General features: G+C 44.4%; 1 protein-coding gene across 2 annotated transcripts; it reads left to right on the top strand.

Moving 5' to 3' along the window:
- The first annotated feature begins 4,589 nt into the window (after positions 1–4,589).
- CCNI2 (cyclin I family member 2) lies at positions 4,590–18,552 on the top strand. Of its 2 annotated transcripts, XM_075900346.1 has the most exons (8): positions 4,590–4,924; positions 7,483–7,825; positions 8,900–9,056; positions 10,220–10,354; positions 12,586–12,660; positions 13,819–13,959; positions 15,036–15,266; positions 16,170–18,552. In XM_075900346.1, the coding sequence occupies exons 3-8, from the start codon at positions 8,943–8,945 to the stop codon at positions 16,572–16,574; spliced, it is 1,101 nt and encodes a 366-aa protein (XP_075756461.1). In that variant the 5' UTR covers positions 4,590–4,924; positions 7,483–7,825; positions 8,900–8,942; the 3' UTR covers positions 16,575–18,552. The 2 variants fall into 2 exon arrangements, with proteins under 2 accessions (XP_075756461.1, XP_075756460.1); XM_075900345.1 differs by lacking the exon at positions 7,483–7,825 and having other exon boundaries at positions 4,591–4,924.
- The last annotated feature ends 1,921 nt before the right edge of the window (positions 18,553–20,473 follow it).

Here is a 20,473-nt window from a genome sequence, read left to right as displayed (position 1 = left end):
TAGGACAAGCATGGCAGATGACATTGAAATACATTCAGTTGAAATTGTTCTTAAATTTGAAGGTGTTGTGGAATATATCCAGTGAGTGACTTGTGCTGCCCGGGCTGGACTCTATACAGGCAGTCCCCGAGTTACGCGGATCCGACTTACATCGGATTCGCACTTACGAACGGGGCTTTCTTACCCCGGAGCTCGCAGGCAGCGGGACCTCCCAGAGCGCAGCGGTCCCGCCACCTCGACCTCCGGGGCGAGAAAAGCTGCTCCAGGTGCCCCTGGTCTGCTGGGGACCGTCCCCAGCAGACCAGAGGCACCGGGAGCAAAGCCGCAGCGGTGGAGAGGTCCCACGCCTCTGAGGCTTTGCTCTGGCTTTGCTCCCGGTATCCCTGGTCTGCTGGAGACTGTCCCCAGCAGATCAGAGGCACTGGGAGCAAAGCCGCAGTCTCCACCCGCGTCTCCCTGGTCTGCTGGGGGGTGGGGGGCACAGCTAGTACGCCCCCCCCCCCAGCAGTCCAGGGTTTTCTCCGGACGCCTGTGGTAGAGCAGCTGGGGTGCTGCCGGTTGGTCCCGCAGCGCTGCTCTGGGCGCTACTGGACCAACCGGGCAGCACCTCAGCTGCTCTGCCCCAGGCGTCCTGATTCAGCCACTGCTGGTCAGTTTCAGCAGCGGCTGAATCAGGATGCCTGGGGTAGAGCAGCTGGGGTGCTGCTGGGTTGCTCCAGTAGCGCCGAGGAGCCGCGCTACTGGAGCAACCCAGCAGCACCCAAGCTGCTCTGCCCCAGGCGTCCTCAAGTCAGCCGCTGCTGAAACTGACCAGCACTGACTACAGGAAGCCCGAGGCAGAGTTGCTTTGCCCGGGCTTCCTGGAATCAGCCGCTGATCAGTTTCAGCAGCAGCTGACTTGGGGACGCCTGGGGTTCTTAAGTTGAATCTGTATGTAAGTCGGAATTGATTCAGCCTGTTGAAACTGATCAGAGGCTGATTCCAGGAAGCCCGAGGCAGAGCAACTCTGCTTCGGGCTTCCTGTAGTCAGCCACTGGTCAGTTTCAGCAGCGGCTGAATCTGGATGCCAGTTCCGACTTACATACAGATTCAACTTAAGAACAAACCTACAGTCCCTATCTTGTACGTAACCCGGGGACTGCCTGTAACCCCTCAACTGGGTTTGACTTAAACTAAAGCATCCATGTCCGGGCCCTGCTGTTAGCGTGCTGCTTTGGGCCCCACAAACTCTTTGGCTGGGCCTGGCAGGCCACAAAACTTCACCCATCCACTCCAGAAATAGACCCCTAACCTATGGCTGAGTTACTGAAGTCCTCAAATCATGGTACAAAGTCAAGTCACAGAGAATTTACCATTTACACTTGTTTAAATCTTCAAAGTAACATGTGCCTCATGCTGTAGATTAGAGGAAGGAACAAAAAACAAAACAAAAATAAAAATAAAAACATGGTCTCTGCCAATCTGATCCAGTGGCAAATTCCTTCCTGACCCAAATATGGAGATATGTTACACCCTGAGCATGTAAACAAGACCCTCTAGGCAAATACCTGAGAAAGAAGTTTCTGTAGGAACTCAGAGCCCTCTCCATCTAGGGTTCTATCTCCAGCTGTTGGGGATTTTTGCTACTGGCAGTCACAGAAGAGCCACATGCCATAGCAGGTAGTTCCATCATTCCACCCTCTATAAACTTATCAAGCTCAGTCTTGGAAGCCTGTTAGGTTTTTTTGACCCCTACTGCTCCTCCTGGAATGTTGTTCAAGAAAATCACTTCTCCAGCAGTTAGAAATATTTACCTAATTTCAAATCTAACAAAAAAATAGCTAACTCTTCACCTCCGTTTACCCCGATCTGCGCTCCCGTAATCATTCCTCCTTCTTAAAAGCTTGAGCAAACAGGCCAGCCCTGCAATACATTCAGGCTACGTCTTCACTGCCAGTTCTTCCGGCAGAAAATATGCTAATGAAGGACTTTTTGCACAAAAAGAAGAAGTGGGGTGGGGGGAAGGGAAGGTTGTGCAAAACCCCCGTTTTGTGTAAGATCCTTATGCCTGTCCTGGAAGAACCCCTTGCGCAAAAAGAAATGGCAGAAAATACACTAATGAGATTGCGACTTATGCTATCATTAGCATATTTTCTGCCGGAAGAACTGGCAGTGAAGATGTAGCCTCAGATGGGCTTTTAAATTGATACTATTGTATTTACATAATAAAATGTCATTGACAAACCTTGCATTACAGCATCTCAGGTGAACTTAGACCCACAAATTGTAGGTATGCAAGCACAGTTAGCAAAAGTACCCTCTCCTGAGACGCCATCTTGGTTAGGACAATCTTGTAGTAGCCTCTTTGAGATGGTGGGTCACTCACTAGTCTGGATTGCTTATTTCTGGGTTAGGGCCTGCTATGCTAGTAAATGAAAATGAGCACCAGAAACTATTCACAAAAGGAGAATTAAGTAGTGTCATTAGACCGAATAAAACACAGTAAAACAAAGACTATAGCTAGTTGGAATAAAATACAATGTTTCCTATCACAGAAGACATAGTCAGTAAAGCAGAGCTATTTCGGGATACCAGAGGTATCCCAAAATAGCTAGTCCACATCTTAAGAGGAAGCCTGTTATATCGTATAATGGGCTCACTATTCCGACATCCCTGTAAACTCATTGCGTAGTGCAAATTGCGTAGCTCATTTTGATCTAAGAGTGCTGTGTAGACGCACCCTAAGGGTACGTCTACACAGCAATGTTATTTTGGAATAACTGATGTTATTTCAAAATAACAAAATGCACGTCTACATACCAAGCCATTATTTCAAAATAATGTCGAGCTGGAGGACTTCTTACTCCGAGTTCTGTAACCCTCATTTCACGAGGAGTAAGGGAAGTCAGAGGAAGAGTGTTTTTCCTTCGATTTCCTGCTGTGTAAAGAGCCTCAAAAGCTGAATTAAGCTATTTTGACTTCAGCTGCGCAAATGACATAGCTGAAGTTGTGCAGCGGAATTTGACTTTAGCCCTGCCGTGTAGACGTGCTCTTTGCTATTAAATATGTAAGGGTGCATCTACACAGCACCCTAAACTTGAAATTGCTTATTTTGAAATTTGACATGTCTACACAATGCCAAACTTCGAAATAACGTGCTATTTGGAGCCATTCCTTATCCCTTGTGCAATGAGGTTTACCGGGTTGGCGAAATAGCATGCCTGTTATTTTGAAAAATATTTCAAAATAACAGGAGGCTTGAGTAGACACAGGGTAGCTATTTCGGGTTACCTCCAGTATCCTGAACTAGCCATGCAGTGTAGACATGCCCCAAAACATAACACCCCGTGTGCCCCACTTTCAGAACCCTGATAGAAATGTAGCCGTGTTAGTCTGGGATAGCTGAAGCAAAATGCAGGACAATGTAGCACTTTAAAGACTAACAAGATGGTTTATTAGATGAACTTTCGTGGGCCAGACCCACTTCCTCAGATCAAATAGTGGAAGAAAATAGTCACAACCATCTATACCAAAGGATACAATTAAAAAAAAAAGTGAACAAATATGAAAAGGACAAATCACATTGCAGAACAGGAGGGAGATGCGGGGGGGGGGGGGGGGGGGAGGAAGGAAGGTAAGTGTCTGTGAATTGATGATCACAGACCTTTTACATCTGCACTTGAAAGGGAATCCTCTGAACTGTCATTCATGTTAAAATTCGACACTTTCCAAAAAGGACTAAACAAACATTTGAACTATCTCACCCATTACCAAGATAGTTTCCCCAATTATCACCTCTAATACCATTAACTCACAAACATCCCACTCTCCCTACCTCTAATATCATCAATTCACAGACACTTACCTTCCTTCCTCCCCCCCATCCCCCTCCTGTTCTGCAATGTGATTTGTCCTTTTCATATTTGTTCACTTTTTTTTTTAATTGTATCCTTTGGTATATATGGTTGTGACTACTTTCTTCCACTATTTGATCTGAGGAAGTGGGTCTGGCCCACGAAAGCTCATCATCTAATAAACCATCTTGTTAGTCTTTAAAGTGCTACATTGTCCTGCATTTTGTTTCAGAACCCTGAGGATCAGTGGCACTGCTCAGCCCACGCTCCACATTGGTGCCTGCCAAACCAACGCGTTTACTTTTGGCTCTTGCCTGCTGTTTTTTCCCGAAATGTGGATCGGGCTTCAGCAGAGAAACCTTCACATCGCAGCCCTCCAGAGCCCAAACAAAGGCTACCCGGTTGTGAGCGGCGGAGGCCCTCACTGCACGCAGGGAGCTCCAGCTGGGGCAGAGAGAATTCCCAGGGCAGCCCCAAGGAGGCTGGGACGGTCCGAGACGCAGAGGCTGCTGCACTGCTGACCTCGGTCCGGTCCCGCCTGCAGCCGGGCGGGCTGTTTTCAGAGCTGCGTGCGAGCTGGGAGGTCAGCACCGACGCTGGGGCCTGCCCGCTCCATGCAGCTGCTCACGTAGCCCCCGGGAGGGGGAGCTGTCCCGCTGGGCCGGCCCTCCCCCGAACCTTTGGGGGAGGAGGGGCGGGCTGTACAGCCCCAGGAGCGGAGAGGCGGAGCCTGGCGCGGCAAGAGCCCGCCCACAGGGACTGTCCCAGGCGCTGCGCCTGTCAACAGAGAGTCTTTCTCCCCGCTGGGTAACCCAGCCAGCGGTCCGTCCTCCGGGCAGGGCAGGGCAGGGCAGGGCTGTCTTCCCCGCTGGCTGGGCGGGGGGCAGCCGCCCCCTCTAGCATGCTCCGGGGAGACCCCCACTGCCCGAGCCTTTTCCTGCAGCTGAGGCTGCAGTAGCAGCCGGAACGGGGGCTGGACACAATGGGAGGGGAAGCGGCGGAGTGAAGGGCTGAACCCCTCCCCGTGCAAGCGGGTTCTCTAATGCCCCGGCAGCGCGATCCAGAAGAGCCGCCGCGGCCGAGCCCGGGAGGTAAGAGCCGGGAAAGAGGCGGGCATCGGTGCAGCTCTCGGCGGGACTGACCCCCCCCCACACCTCCGCGTCGTGCGGTGCGCCCCGACTCTGAGCCCAGCCCCCGACTCTTTCCCCCCGAGGTCTCGGGCTGGTCCCTGCCGTGGGGCAGCCGCTCCCCGGCCCCAGAGCCAGTGATTCGGGGACTTTTGTAGCCAGTTGCCCGCCCATCACATGATCCCCTTTTGTTTTCGAAATGAAAACGAAAGAGGGTCGGTGGAGTCGCTGCCTGCCTCGCTCCTGCCCTCTGCCCCTCGGCCTGGTTATAGCGCCAGACGCAAACGACCCAGCAGGGGCGCAGCTGCTCTCCCAACAAAAGGGACTGGGGGGCACAGAGGAGACCTGGCAGCTGGTGTCCGACACACAGACGACTTGGGGGGAGCTAGGATTTTTCATCCCCATCAGCTGCTCCATAACCCAATAAGACAGGAGTGGGGGACCTAAGGCTTGCCTGGATCCAGCCCCTGAGGCTCTGAACTCCCCCTCAGCATTGGGGATCCTGTGTGCTCCACCCTCTTTTCCCCCTCCCATCCGCTGTCTCCTCATTGCAGCTGGAGCACAAAAAACCTACTAGCCTGGGCCTGACTGATTTTTCTGTGGGTCAACGGCTCCTGACCCAAAAAGCTTCCCCACCCCTGCAATAGGAGTTAAAGCACAATGAGAGGTCATGTGTAGAAGGGGGCCTAGGGGCATCTCTGGCACCAGGTCACCATCATGAACTGTCCAGGGGTTTAGCATCCACTCTACATCTTAATATGTGCAATCAACCCCCTATGGCTTGCAATATGAATGGGGCATCTGGCCAATATGTGGAGAAGGGGGTAAATGGACAGGGGCGTGTGAAGAACAGACATGCTTTGTGGTATGTACTCCCACCCATGCCATAGTCCGATACCCACGTTAAAATTGGGAATGGAGGTTATAAATGCTGCTCTAAAGCTATCGCTGCTTTTTGGAGGGGGTTGCATAGTATAGACAGTAGTTGCTAGCCATGGCAACACAATGAGGCCCACAGCTAGACACTAAAAGGGTTATGGAGATGTCTCCCTCCATACCCTGGCTAGACTCACAAATGTTTAGAGAGGTGAGAATTTCTTATGGGTGCTAATTTTTTCAGTCCTCACTCCTGCCGCCCACTCTTCTCCCTCCCATGTCAAGCTCCCACTGCTTCCCTCCCTTCCACTTTTTTTTTTTAATAGTAAAACTTATTGTATTGCTACTACTTCCAGACCCAGAATTTTTCTCACTCAGGGAATGGGGCATCATGTGTCACAGCATGTCCTTGAGATTGGCTCTGCCTCATCAGGGTGATTGAGGATCCATAGTTATGACCAGGGATTCCTGATCTATATGGCCTCCCCTGTCCCATCCCCGTCATACTGCTGTCAGCCCCGTGTGGAGGATGGTGTCTCAGAATGATGCTCCCTTATTCTCATGCACCATTTGGGTAAATGTTGCCAGCTGCACCTCTTCCTGGGAACAAAGGAGCCAGAGGCAAAAGAAGGAAATGAATTGAATCATTTGATCCATTCCCCTACTGTAGCATGCAATTTCAAAGAACATGGTGCTTCAAGAAAGGCAGAAGATGGCAAATGGATTTCAATAAGAACCATTGTAAACATAGTGTGTGTGAGAGATCATTTCTGTTACTCACTTGGGCTGCATCTACACTGCAGCGCTATTTCAGTATACCGGAGTATCACAAAATAGCTATCCTGCATCTTCCCAGCAAGTTTGTTATTTCAAAATATAACGGGCTCGCTATTCTGACATCCCTGTAAAACTCATTCCACAAGGAGTAAGGGACGTTTCAGAATAGTGGGTTATTTCAAAATTTGGTCCTGTATAGAACAAAAGCTATTTCAATAGCTATATAAGCTATTTAAAAATAATATACACAAATTGTGTATCTTATTTTGAGCTGCGGTGCAGTGTTGATGCATCCCTGGAGTGCCAAGTTGGCACATACAGTATTTTGGGAAGTATAATTACATATATTGCCAATATTCATTTTTCTATATTAAGAATTGCTTCCTGTTCCTGATGATGATCACAATAAAATTAATCACATAAGTTGTCTATTTTAAAATTGTTTTTAATTTTTTTTAAACCAGGTACAGGGAAATGTTAAATGTGTATCAGAAAGTGACCTGACTGTTTTTCTTTCAAACTCTTCTTTTGGTCAAATGTTAGAGGTTTCAGCTTTGATGTTCTTTTACACCCACTGCCAATTAAAGCCAAAGTCATGTGCATTATTTTTGCCTTTAGCAGGGGAGGGGAAAACATTTCATGGAGTTTCAACTTGGAAAATGTGTAGTACTTTCCAGAAAATTCATGGAAGCTTTGAATACTTAATTGAGCTGCTGAAAATAGTGATAGGAGCTTCTTGGAAGCGAAGATGAGGAGCCAGGGGCCACAAGTGTTTATAAAGAAAAGAATTAGAGAACTTAAAATTAGTAAAAATGAACCCTAGGAGAAACACTATGTCCAGTGCTCATGCTCTTTTCTTTCACCTACAGGTTAACCCTCTTTAGTCCTGCACTCTCTGACCAGCAACATCCATAATCCAGCATGATTTTAGTTAGCTGGATGTCCACTTACCATGGGTGTGACCAAGTTTCCCGCAGTCCCATAAAGTTTGTTTACAGCCACCAGTCCTGGCTCTTAGTGTTCTATGATGTTATTTAGCCCTCATTTACCCCTACATGTCTTCTAAAAGCCCAGTAAGCAGTAGAAGTGTTGATAATGTTGCTAGACAATATTGACCTCCTGTGGTTCCGCAAATCCTCTGGTTTGGCACCAGCAAGGTCCTCAGGATGCCAGACTAGAGAGGCTTAACCCGTACTCAAGTGACACTGAAATGTAAGCTTTAAAATCTTTAATTTCAGTTTGACAATGATACTCAAGTATAACTGTTTTGATCCATGTTTATTATTCTGTATAATGCACATGTTAACCTGGAATACTTGGTTAGAGGTGGTGATTTTTCTAATCTAAAGCAATGCTGTTAGGTTAAAATTTTATTTAAAAAAATCAAATGTCCTTATCCGTATAATCAATGACTTCCAAAATTAAAACAACAAAGTTTTTAAAAAACTAGTTTATTTTTCATTAACTTGGCTGTTGGCTTGCATCTTTCTGTTTGATTAATGGAAACAGGCTCACCAGTAGCATTTCAGGTTCTCAGTCACTAGCACTAAATTGTAAAGTTTAGATTCTAAACATTACAATCAAAGTTTTACCTTGTATTAAGCAACACTCTTTCCTCTCGGATTATTACTCCATCAAAAGCAATTGTGTTCATCTTAGGTTTTGTGTGAAAACAAAAAAGGCGTTGAACTGATTTACCTTAAACTAGGGTAGGGATGTTAAAATGCATTTATTCCGGTAAATGTGTATCCACTGAAATTTTCAGTGGGTGCACATTTGCACGCAGGGGAGGGGAGGGAAGGTGGCTCCCCATGTGTACCAACTCTGGCAGAGCCACCTGCCTTCCTCCAACACTGCTGACTCTGTATCAGAGGCAGTAGCGGGGGGCATGCGGGAGGGGCAATGCGACTACACGAAAGCTGGTACACACCTGACTCCCCATTAGGTGCCAGAGGTGCTCGTGGAGAGCCTGCTTAAAAGCTGGGTCCCCATGAGCATCAAATCCGCTGCCTGTCCCGCCCTCCCCCCTGCCACTCCCTGCTGCTGCCTCTATATTAGAGGCAGCAGAAAGAGGGAGGAGGCCATGTGGTTCCTGTCTGACCCCTGTGCTGCTGCTTCTGATACAGAGGCAATGAGAGGACAGGAGCTGCGTGTAACCGTGACGGTTAACAGATGAGCCCAGGATCATTGGTTAACTGTTTACACATTTACACTATCACTATGAAAAAATATAGTTTTAAGGACTTGTAATACTGTTTTATAATACTTCTGTTTTCATTGGTTTAGACAGCTGTACCTGCCTGGGAAGCTGGCATCTCCAGTTATTGCTATGAAGTGTACCGGACATGCTGAGAGTCAGGGACTTCCCTTCCTACTAGAGAATGCTCTAACGAGAGAGGCCAGGATTTGGAAGGTGCCAGTGTTTCAGAATTTCACCCTGAAGGTATTCTTTCCTCTTCTCTTTGGAAATGCATTAGGAAGCCAGAAGGTTTTCTGCAAAATGCAGTCCCAATTCTGCCATCTGATCTACATGTCCACACCCTATATGACCTAGATAGCAGGAATGGGAACGGTGTCTATCCAGGTTTCAGTTTAGAATAACAAGATGCATAATATGTAAAACACCATTGGTCCAAACTAAAATGCAGAGAGTATCCTTGTATAAATCAAAACCTGGAACTCGGAAGTGGCAATGGGGTGACAAGGGTGTAGGTGTCTGTTTGGTGTTAAATCAATGGTCCTATATATAAGTAATCCTAAAATCTACAGCGCTTGTTCACTTTTTTATTCCCTACTCCTCTATTTCACTCAGATGCGAGTAAGACAGGCTGCTCTGCAATCCAATGGTTAGTAGTCAGGAAACTAAATTCTATTCCTGGCTCTGCTATTGGCTCACTCTGTTACCTTGGGAAGCCACTTAACCTTGCTCATTTTTCTTGTCTGTCACTGGAGATAATAATGCTTACCTGCATTTGTAAAGTGCTTTGAGATCAAAGTGCAAAATTGCCCTTAAAAAGCATTTCGGGCTATGTCCCTTCTCTGCACCATCTCATGGAAGTGCTATATCAAGGCAAGGTATCATTATTTATTTTATTAATGAACCTGGTACTATCATTTGATGATTCAAGATCAATATACTACAAGATAATGGTGGACACTATTATCTGAATCAGTCCCTAATTTATACACTGCACCTTTCACACACTCTAGTTGCTTTTACATTAACATGTAAATGCATCCCGTAAATCACCCACAATAATGCATTACCAACAAGACTAAAAGAAGTCTGTCCTCCCCTCGGAATACATCCCCACAAGAAAAACCTGAGTAGGTAAAGAGGCTTTGCAGCATATCCTGTAGAGTCGCAAACTTAGCTTCTATACAGTCCAGGGATTAAGCAAATTTGAGAGACGAGGAGCTGCTGTAAGAACCCCTAGATATACTACTCAATCGCCCTCAAAATGATCATCACTGTTGGGCTAAAAGTGCAACTGAGCTGTTGATAAGAACATTTAAACAGATGGATTTTTAAATCCTCTTCCTCCAAAGAAAGTGTGTTGTTTAACAAGCTACCAATTGTGTTTTAACTTTATTCCTTCATCTCAGGGCACAGATATCTCTCCCTCAAATTATGAGAATGCAGTTCTCTGGATTGCAGAATTAAGCTCCCAGTTCCAATTTTGCTCTGAAACGTTTGCCTTGGCTATCAACATTCTTAACCGGTTATTGGCATCAGTAAAGGTAGAGATTCTCTTTGGAAGCTTTATTGTATTATTTTATTATTAACGAGGGCTGCTGTGAATGTCTAATTTGGGTTAAGTTTGTACATGGATCTAGGTGGACTGCAGGTATTTCGAATCACTCAGATAGTGAACCTCTAGAAAACACAGAGCTCAGATAGCAATCTGAGCCAGGCATAAGCTAAACCTTAAGTCAATAGGACAGAAACAGGAGCTTAACTTAAGATCATATTTGCATGCTGTCCTAAATAGGGATTTCCCCTGAATTATATTTCAGATGTAGTTATAAACATGAAGTGTTTATGTAGAACAGTGGTGAAAAATAGTTGCACAAACTATGGGCCCAATTGCTCTCTCCTTGAAATCAAAGGCAGAATTTCCCATAGCCATCAATGTGAGCACGACCGGTGCCTCTCATGTATTTTTACTTAGATTCACAATTGACATCGGGCAAAAGTTCAAGCCTAGTATTAAGTCCCCACCAATTTACAGTAAATAAATAAATAGAACCATCACATTCTGCCTGGTAGCACTGTACAGTAGGGCTTGTTGTATTGCAAGATTTAAGCACAGATTGCTGTGTTACCTGCATGAAGAAGGGGATTCCTTCCATTGTCATTTTTTGTGTCTTTGCTTTGTTTAATTTATGGGGAGGAGCTGAGGGATTTGGGCGTACAGGCAGTCCCCGACTTACGCGGATCCGACTTATGTCGGATCCGCACTTACGAACGGGGCTTTTCTCGCCCCGGAGCTCACGGGCGGCGGGTCGCCGACCGTGTCCTCCGGAGCGAGAAAAGCTTCTCCCGGTCTCCCTGGTCTGCTGGGGGGATCCAGCAAAGCCGCTGGACCCCCCCCCCCCCCCCCCAGCAGACCAGGGACACCCGAGCAAAGCCGCCAGCAGACCAGGGGGACAGGAGCAAAGCCGCGGTCTCCCTGGTCTGCTGGGGGGGTCCAGCTAGTGCACCCCCCCCCAGACCACCAGGCTTTTGTTGAGGGACGCCTCGGGTAGAGCAGCTGGGGTGCTGCCGGGTTGGTCCTGTGGGAACCTATCGGGCAGCGCCCCAGCTGTTCTGTCCCAGGCTCCAGATTCAGCAGCTGTTGAAACTGATCAGGCTGATTCCAGGAAGCTGGGGGCAGAGCAACTCTGCCTCCGGCTTCCTGTAGTCAGCCCCTGGTCAGTTTCAGAGGCAGCAGCTGAATCTGGAGCCAGTTCCGACTTACATACAAATTCAACTTAAGAACAAACCTATAGTCCCTATCTTGTACGTAACCCGGGGACTGCCTGTATTTAGTCTATAGAAGAGAAGAATGAAGCAGCTTTTAACTACTTGAAGGGGGATTCTAAAGAGGTTGGGGAGACGCTGTTCTCAGTGGTGTCAGATGACAGAATGAGGAGCAATGGTCCCAAGTTGTGGGGGGAGGTCTAAGTTGGACATTAGGGAAAACTATTTCAGTAGGAGGGTGGTGAAGCACTGGAATGGGTTCCCTAGGGAGGTGGTGGAATCTCCATCCCAAGAGGTTTTTAAGTCCTGGCTTGGCAAAGCCCTGGCTGGGAAGATTTAGTTGGGATTGGTTGTGCTTTTAGCAGGGGGTTGGATTCTATGACCTCCTGAAGTCTCTTCCAATCCTATGCTTCTGGGATTTAAGCATCATATTATCCTTTATTAATAGAAACTACAACGTAGGTCCAAGCAGATTTAATGCAAACCAATGGGCTGTGCCTAGACTGCATCACTTTTCCGTAAAAGGGATGCAAATTAGACACATCGCAGTTGCAAATGAAGCAGGGATTTAAATCGCCCCCACTTCATTTGCATAAACATGGCTGCCGCTTTTTCCCGACTCGGAGCTTTGCCGGAAAAAAGCGCCAGTCTAGACTGGGATCTTTCGGAAAATAAAGCCTTTTCCGAAAGATCCTTTATTCCGAGTAAGGGATCTTTCGGAAAAGGCTTTATTTTCCGAAAGATCCCATCTAGACTGGCGCTTTTTTCCGGCAAAGCTCCGAGCCGGAAAAAAGCGGCAGCCATGTTTATGCAAATGAAGCGGGGGGGATTTAAATCCCCGCTTCATTTGCAATTGCGATGTGTCTAATTTGCATCCCTTTTACGGAAAAGGGATGCAGTCTAGACGCAGCCTAGGTGAAGATTTGGGCCTCTCTATCTGAATGACCATTGTTTATTTTCATTGAGAACATCATCTTCTATGTTCAGTGTCTTGCTCTTTCTTCTTCAGGCACAAGTAAAATACCTTCGGTGCATAGCAATTACCTGCCTCGTCCTTGCAGCAAAAACCAACGAAGAAGATGAGGTCCGTAAGTTTTATTTCAGTAAATCAATTTCTTGTCATTCAAGGAAGTTATTCATGTTTCCGGGCTGTTGCCTGCTTAGCGTCTGCTATTAGCTAACCTGTAAAGTGGGAGTAGTGACACACTTCCTGCCTTGATATTGTATAACCAACTTTTGGGAAGTGTCATGAGTTCCTTGAATGAAAGATGTATATTATTGAAGATCTGTCCTTCACTTGTGTTGCTGAGATGGGAAATTTGGAGGATAAGGAAGCCAAGACAGGCCTTCCTTCTTCAAAGGAAGGTTAGAATGAGGGCAGAAGATATGGCTCAACTTCTGTTGCATTAAATCACTGTAGTTTGGGCCAGATACTCATGGATTGATTCCCAGTTGGTTTGTTAAACACTAAAATCAGCAACTGCACACATACCCGCTTGCAGCATGTTGAAAGGACACCTCAAAATCATTTCAAACATTTTGGATAAATTGCATTTTAAATTTAGATTAAGAGTTAAAAAAAAATCGAAGACTTTTAATGATAGCTCAAAATTGCCGTTAAAGAGCATAAAACTGCATCCTCACCTCTTTATTAACTAAATGTGCCCATAGCTTTTCTTTTTGAAACTATAACGAAAAGAGAAGAGCTCTGAGATCAAGGCCTTTCTAAAGGTCATGAAATAGAAGAACACAGTATTCTAAATGTTGGACTCAGAAGTGAGTTTCTCCTTGAAAATGTCAACATCCTTGAAACACTCTGCAGAAATGTGCATGAGTCTTCACCCAATACATACCGTAAGGTTGTGCTTTGCAATATTTTCCCAGTATACAGGAGAAGTTGAGTCACTGGCCACAGGAAATAAGAGAACCACAAATAAAGAAAAAGCACTGAGAAACAGACTAGCTGGAGGCTTCAGCAAGACTGTCACAAGAGCAAAATAATAAGGCTGGGGAAGCAGTGCTCTTGAATCTCTAACATTAAACAGGCTCATGTTCCCTCTTGGTGTTGTTGAACGGTATTTAGAATTGACATTGGGTAATGTGAATTTAAACATTTCTTGGCACCTCAAGGCACCCATATGTTAAACAAACCCCTTTGCATGCAAAGACAAAAAAGGTCACAAACAACCTCTTGTAGGAAGGTGGTTTCTTTATTAATTATTATTATTTTCAATTTTCACAGGTAATGCCATCAGTGAAGAAGCTTGCAGTGCAGAGTGGTTGTAAATGCTCTCCAGCTGAGATTTTGAGAATGGAAAGAATTATACTAGATAAACTTCACTGGGATCTTTATACAGCAACACCTATGGATTTCTTAAACATTGTAAGCACTAAGAATTTTGCAAAAGTCTGAACTAGTTTTGTTTCTCTTTTAAGGAAACAGCACTTTTACCAAGTAAGACTAGAAAACATAGATGCACGTGCACACGCTCACACTCCTCCACAGTGACTTTTAAGCCACACATTCTTAGCCATCTGCAAGTCTTTTGAAGAACGTTACAGTGAAAAATGTTGATTTCTTTTAAACACTCTGCTATTCAAAATCTTTTTTTTGTTTAAAAATTATTCAACCAGACCCCCATTTTTAAAGGACAACTAAAATGAACTTTAAAAAGATTCCTGTGCAGCACAACTATACTCCATTTTTATTTTAAATACACACTGCAAAAATATTTCTAACTATTTCCATTCTATTAATACTGTACATAGAAAGCTGTCAGAGTTTTTGCTACATTGCACGCGCAGGTCCTCTTAAGCCATCTCTTTCCCCCACTGAAACTTGATCCTTGCTTTAGGCAATTAGACCATACTGATCTGGCACTTAGTCACATTATTTGCTAAACACTTTATAGAAACAATTACACTTTTCTTAAAGAAACGATCATGTGCTTAATAAGGCAAAAATCACGTGATATGAACATATCCTGGACTCTTTCATTTTATGGTAATGGATGGCTATTTAAACCATATTAAGCTGCTGATTGTTTGAAAACCACCTATCATAGGCAGGTGCTTGGACTATGAATTTCCTATGATGAGGAAACAGAAGCTGATTTTACTCCTATCTGCTGGCTTGAATGCCACTTTTCTTTTTTAACTATACGAGTCAAATTCAAACCTCCTATGCTGGCAATCAGGATAATGCAGTGACGTCAGAATTTGTTAGAAAACACAGACCTTTACATTCATTATAAGCTTTAAAACAGTTTGATGGTTGGCAAGTACAACACAAACCAAGTAACACGTGGTAACAGGGGAAAAAAATATCTCTACACTTCCTGATGTGGATTGAAATTAGTTTGCACTTCTGGTCAATAACATATGAAACGTACACTGTTGACCTTTGCTTTATATATATATATATATATATTTGCATGTATATATTTATCTTCTCTCCAGTTCCATGCCATGGTGATGTCCAACTGGCCCCATCTACTAAATGGGCTGCCTCAGATGAATCCTTCCCGCCATGTTGCGTTCTTGACCAAACAGCTACAGCACTGTATGGCATGCCACCAACTATTGCAGTTTAAGGGCTCCACATTGGCTTTGGTGATCATCACCTTAGAGTTGGAGAGGCTGACTCCTGATTGGTTTCCTGTTATTACTGATCTGCTAAAGAAAGCACAGGTAGGAGTCAAAATGGCCTCAAACCACAAATCTGAGGCCAGCACACAGAAAAATTAATAAAGCTTGCGGCGTATTTACAACCAACATTGCACGTTTTTAATGTACTTCTCAGGAGTGCATGTGTATGTCAGGGTCTAGTCTCCATTTGATACCAACCCCTTTCGTGTTAATAGGAATTAGATACTCCTGGAGGAGAGAGTGACTGCAATTAGTGATGAGGGTTTGTTACTGTGAAAGGGGGGGTTGATCATATTAGACCCAATTTTCAAGACAGATTAATTTCCATTTGCTCCCAAAGAAGAAGAGGATCTCCATTGTGCTCAGTGGGAACTGCTGGGTGCTGAGTGTGCTTGAAAATCTACCCCATTATATCATCTAGGAATGCCAGGATCTTTCTGTGCATTTACTTCAGCTAAAAATATTCTTTTGAAGATCTGGCAAGATAAAGGCCACACCCTACTTCCTGGGCATTTCCTGTTTGTCTTGAAATAGAGACATTTGCTCTGATTTACAGAACACGTGGGTGCTCATTAGGAACATGTGCAGTGAGTATGGAGCTAGTTTGGGAGTAAAAAACCCTAGAATCTGTTCTCAGCTTTGCCATTTGCTTATGATGTAAGTGTGGGGTAATCGGTCACTGAACACTCAACAGTCTAGTTTCCTCATCAGTAACACTGGAGTCATAATTTTTACCCACCTTTTGTAACATGTTTTGAGAGCTTCTCGTGAGAAGCTCTGTCAATGCTAAGCTATTATTGTAAGCCTTACATACTGTAACATTTGATACAGGTTTTTTTTCTTTTCGCTGAGCTTACTTAAAATTGGACATCAGTTAAAGCTTTGACTAGAGGACAGAATAATTTAACAAACTGAAGAAAACTGGTTCTGTTTCTTTCATTACAGGTTAGCAGCATCAAATTCATCCACTGTAAAGAGCTTGTGGATCAGCAGCTAATGCATTTACAGCCATCCAATGCTGTTTATATCTTTAATCCTGCCAACCAAGCCATCCAAGCCCATCCCAAGGAAAAGTTACCCAACTGTTACACTGAAGTGAAAAATTCAAGTCGAATACGTTCAAGAGTCACTGTGAGTCAGCCAGTTCCAGCAACTTTCCCACCTACTTCCATCAAAATTCATGAAGACACCATGGAGACAGATGAGTTCTATGATGGATTCAGGAACCTATACAATGAGGATGGTGTTCCAGATGGTGGAAGGATCAGCATCACTGGCTCAATCAATAATCTGAGGCAAGAAGAAAGTAGTTTTCCTTGTCCTCCATTACAGCCAGCTGAAATTAACTAGAGGAGGCCATAATTGTTAGGAACTAACAAATGCAATTGCCAATAGATCAGATGAGTGGAATGCTAAATACTGTCAAATGAAAGCATTCCTTGTTTTTGATCGAGCAAGGCCAAAATCATTAATTTGCCCTCTTTTAATTGCATCATACAACAATGGTTGCTACTTCCCCCACCATTTTTGTATGCTCTGAGCATAAAACTAGGTAGAAACCTTAACGGCAATGGAAGGCTGAAGTCATATAACTCAGGGATCTAAATTCAGCAGATGGGGCCTAGAGGATCTGATGGAACCACATTCCTTGAGCAGCTATTATTTAGGCTTTCTCCCAGCATACCTGCATTGTGACTACAGCCTTTCCACTCAGACTGGAACATTGCTCTCCATGACAGGCTATTTCCATAATATGAACAGCTGTGGGTGAGTTGCCTTGTGTGGAAGGGAGCTCCCATTGCATGGACTATTAGGGTCTACTGAAATACTGGGACCAAACTTCTTAATAGTGAATAAAAATGTGTTATGAGCACAGCCTAAGCCTCACTTTAGGAACATCCAGTTTTACTTGGGTCCTGCTCTCAAACTCAAAAGATGCTCCCAGTACTCTGGCATCTTTCAGAATCAAGCCTTTAGGGACGGAGCCAGATTCCATTGCAACCAATGGAAAGAATCCCATGGGCTTTGCAGCTGACTTCCCCAGATTATGTGGTGCAAGTGAATTTTGTTCATACTGTAGCATGCAAACCATCTCTCTTTTTTTCAAACTTTTCAGACATACATTTAAAAAAACATTTGGTTCTTTGCCTTAACTATCACTTGCCACTGTGAGGCCATTAAACTGACTTCTTTTATCTGAGATTGGTTTAATGCAGCTTGGCACATTTTCTAAAGGACAAGTCCTCATAGGGTAATTGTTACTTTATTTTAAAATGGGGGCCAGCACTTAAGTGATTTTTTTTGTATACTAGTTTGAAAGTGTAAACAGAAGAATACTGAAGGGAAAACAGATTAGACCTTGATCCTGCAAGCTGTGGCCTAGTATGAAAGTTAGTTGCCTGCCTTCATGAGTGCACGTAAGGCTAAGCATGGCTCATGAGAGTGATGTCCCTGTCCCATTCACTCTCAGTTGTGCCAAGGTAGAAATGGGGTGGGCTAAGCAGAGACATGGATGTAATTATCACCCTGAAACGAATAGAGAATTTACCAGAACCTCACTCTAGCTTTGCAGCAGCACTCTTTTTAATGCAGGATGAGGTTTCCTGGCATACCTTGTCCTGCTCATCTCTTTTTGCTTGTCTTATGTGAAGCATCTCCCTCAGCTATGTTGTGCAGTCTCATAGCTCTTAATAGCTGAATTAACCGATTTAGTTTTAGAAATGTTCTGTTACACTGTCAACATTTTAAGCACTGTGGCAATGTCATCTCTGTGAATGTGTGCACGCGTGCATAAGCCAGATTTCTTTTAAACTTGCAAAAACATGGTGCTAAATGTACCAAAAATTGAATAGCAAGGAGATGACAATGTAAGTGAGAGGTGCAAGTATGAGTGCATTTGACAACCATTGGAACATATGAAGGAGTTGTATGGCAAGGCAAGGGCTACCACAAACTGAATGCTGCATTTGATACTAGTTTAAACCACAGATCTCCTTACAGATTGATCACGGTGGTTTGCCTGATTGCAATGATGTAGTAAATTTTGAAATTGGGATTAAAAACCAATGCACTGTATCAGAATAGAAAACTATTCATATGGCTTTCCATGCATCTTTAGGGCTAGTTGATGGAGGGACTTAATAAATAAATGTTATTTATTAATCCTGCCTAAGTAACATAAGGAAGGTTTTCATTGCGTGGTAGGACCAAAAACAGAAAAAAAAAGCAGCAGCACCTTCCTATTTCTATCACAAACTGTGACTTGACTGCCTGATTTTGAGAGGCAAGTTATCTTTTGTAGTTTTCATTAAATAAAATATAATCTAAATTCTGGTTGTCTGAGTGTGTTCCTTAAGGTTAAGAACATAAAATTGGAATAGGGCCAGCTTTTGCCCTGATTCCATTCCATGCAATCTCCTTGAGGGCAACAGCATTGTTGGGGATGTTTGTCAAGGGACAGTTTGGTCCCAAGACAATTTCATTTTCTGTCCTGTTTCTTTTGGATCTTCAGTAGCAGTGGCCTCGCTACAACGGGGCTGAAAACATTCATGCATGTCTTCCTTCCTGTTCAGCTTTGAGCTTGCGGGTCATTTCCTGCCCCACAGCCGGACATTCCTGGTACACTGCTGAACAAAGCCAAATTTAATCTCTCTCTATTCCAGTCCATGGCACTTAACTGGCTCTGTATATGGTTTCGTCATTCTAAAGGCAAACTCACACTGAAAAGCCCATTCAGAGATGTCCATTTCCAAACCTAGGAACGTAACTTGACATGAAAAGTTAACAGCGAAATCTAGGAGTGCCCATTGCAACGAAGCTATTTGCAACAAAACTCTGTAACTTTGGGAGCATGCGCCACCTGCCAGATTGTTCTAATGTTACAGCTGTGTTATACATGCACTGTTACAGCTGTGTTATACATGCACTTCTGCACAGCCTCCACAGAAGGAAACAAAATGCCACTTACCATGGCTATGTTGTCTATTTAAAGATCATCCATTAGAATAGGGATGGGAAATAAAATGGAGGCAGTTCACAAGGCTTAACCCCTGGCAGGCTGTAGCCATCATGTTTACCTGTGCCTTCACAGATACCAGTGAGTGTAGCTCCCAGTGGTCACAGATCACCATTCCTGGCCCATGGGAGCAGTGGGAAGCGGTGTGGACAGGGACACCACTTCCCGCAGCTCCTGCTGGCCAGGAACAGCAATCCATGGCCAATGGGAGTGGCAATCGCAGATGAATATAGCAGTGACACAGATAAATAAAGCAGTGGTGGCCTGCCAGGGACTAACCTTGGCGAACCAATTTGCCCACCCCTGCATTAAAACATATAAAACTCCAGGGTGCATTGCTCAGATGTACTTTTTATTCTTTTAAGGACACAAGAGCTGCAGTAGTAATCTGACCCAAGCTACAAGGATGACATATTTGTTATGAGGTGCATGCAGATTCCCTCACCTATAATAGAATACAGTCTAGCCTTGTTAGCACCTCTTCCCTTATTAACCGAGCAACTAATCAGCATGGGAAGACTGTTTGCACTGTTTATTTACAAATCCTAGGGATTCATCACACCAGAATTTAGAAATATGTTGCCAAGTTCACTTTCAGTATTTTCCTTTTTTTGAACATGTCCACATGGATCACAGATTACATCTTTCCAAGCAAGATTTGCACTGGTCTCTCGTCACTGTATGAAGGACTTCATTGTATTCTGTTAATTACTCAAATCTTTCAGGTAATAGCAGCTATAGCTAAACTGTTATGTATCATTAGAAGATTGAATAATCACTTTAGTAAAGAGGTTACACCTGCCATTGTTCCTGGGCAGCTTTGTACAGATTCAGCCAGCTCTGCACTGGCTTGTGAAGGTCTTGCATGCCTAGAACTGGTTTTGGCAGCATCGTTCATTTGCCAGAGGCTTGGAGTATGAATAATTATACACCAGGCCTATATACATATATATAGATATAGATAGAAATACCAGGCATACATCTCTCATAACTTATGGTGGAAAAGTATTGTCAGTGGTCTTTACCCAAGACTTTCAGAGCTTCTGCTAAACAAAACCAGCCAATAACATGTGTTTCTAACAGGGAAACAGTTTGGGCTATTAGATGAGCATAGGAGAGGGAATTGATTTACCTTCACAGATCTTGGGAGCCTAGCTGGCTCATTTGGCACCTGGGTCTGCTACTGACTTGACTGTGTGATCTAAGGAAAGTTACTTAACTTTTGTGCCTGTTT

The sequence above is a fragment of the Pelodiscus sinensis genome, chromosome 17, assembly GCF_049634645.1.
Source record: "Pelodiscus sinensis isolate JC-2024 chromosome 17, ASM4963464v1, whole genome shotgun sequence".
NCBI classification, from domain to species: Eukaryota; Metazoa; Chordata; order Testudines; family Trionychidae; genus Pelodiscus; species Pelodiscus sinensis.
Note: the sequence above shows the minus strand (reverse complement) of the source record. Positions and strands in the feature narration are given on the sequence as shown.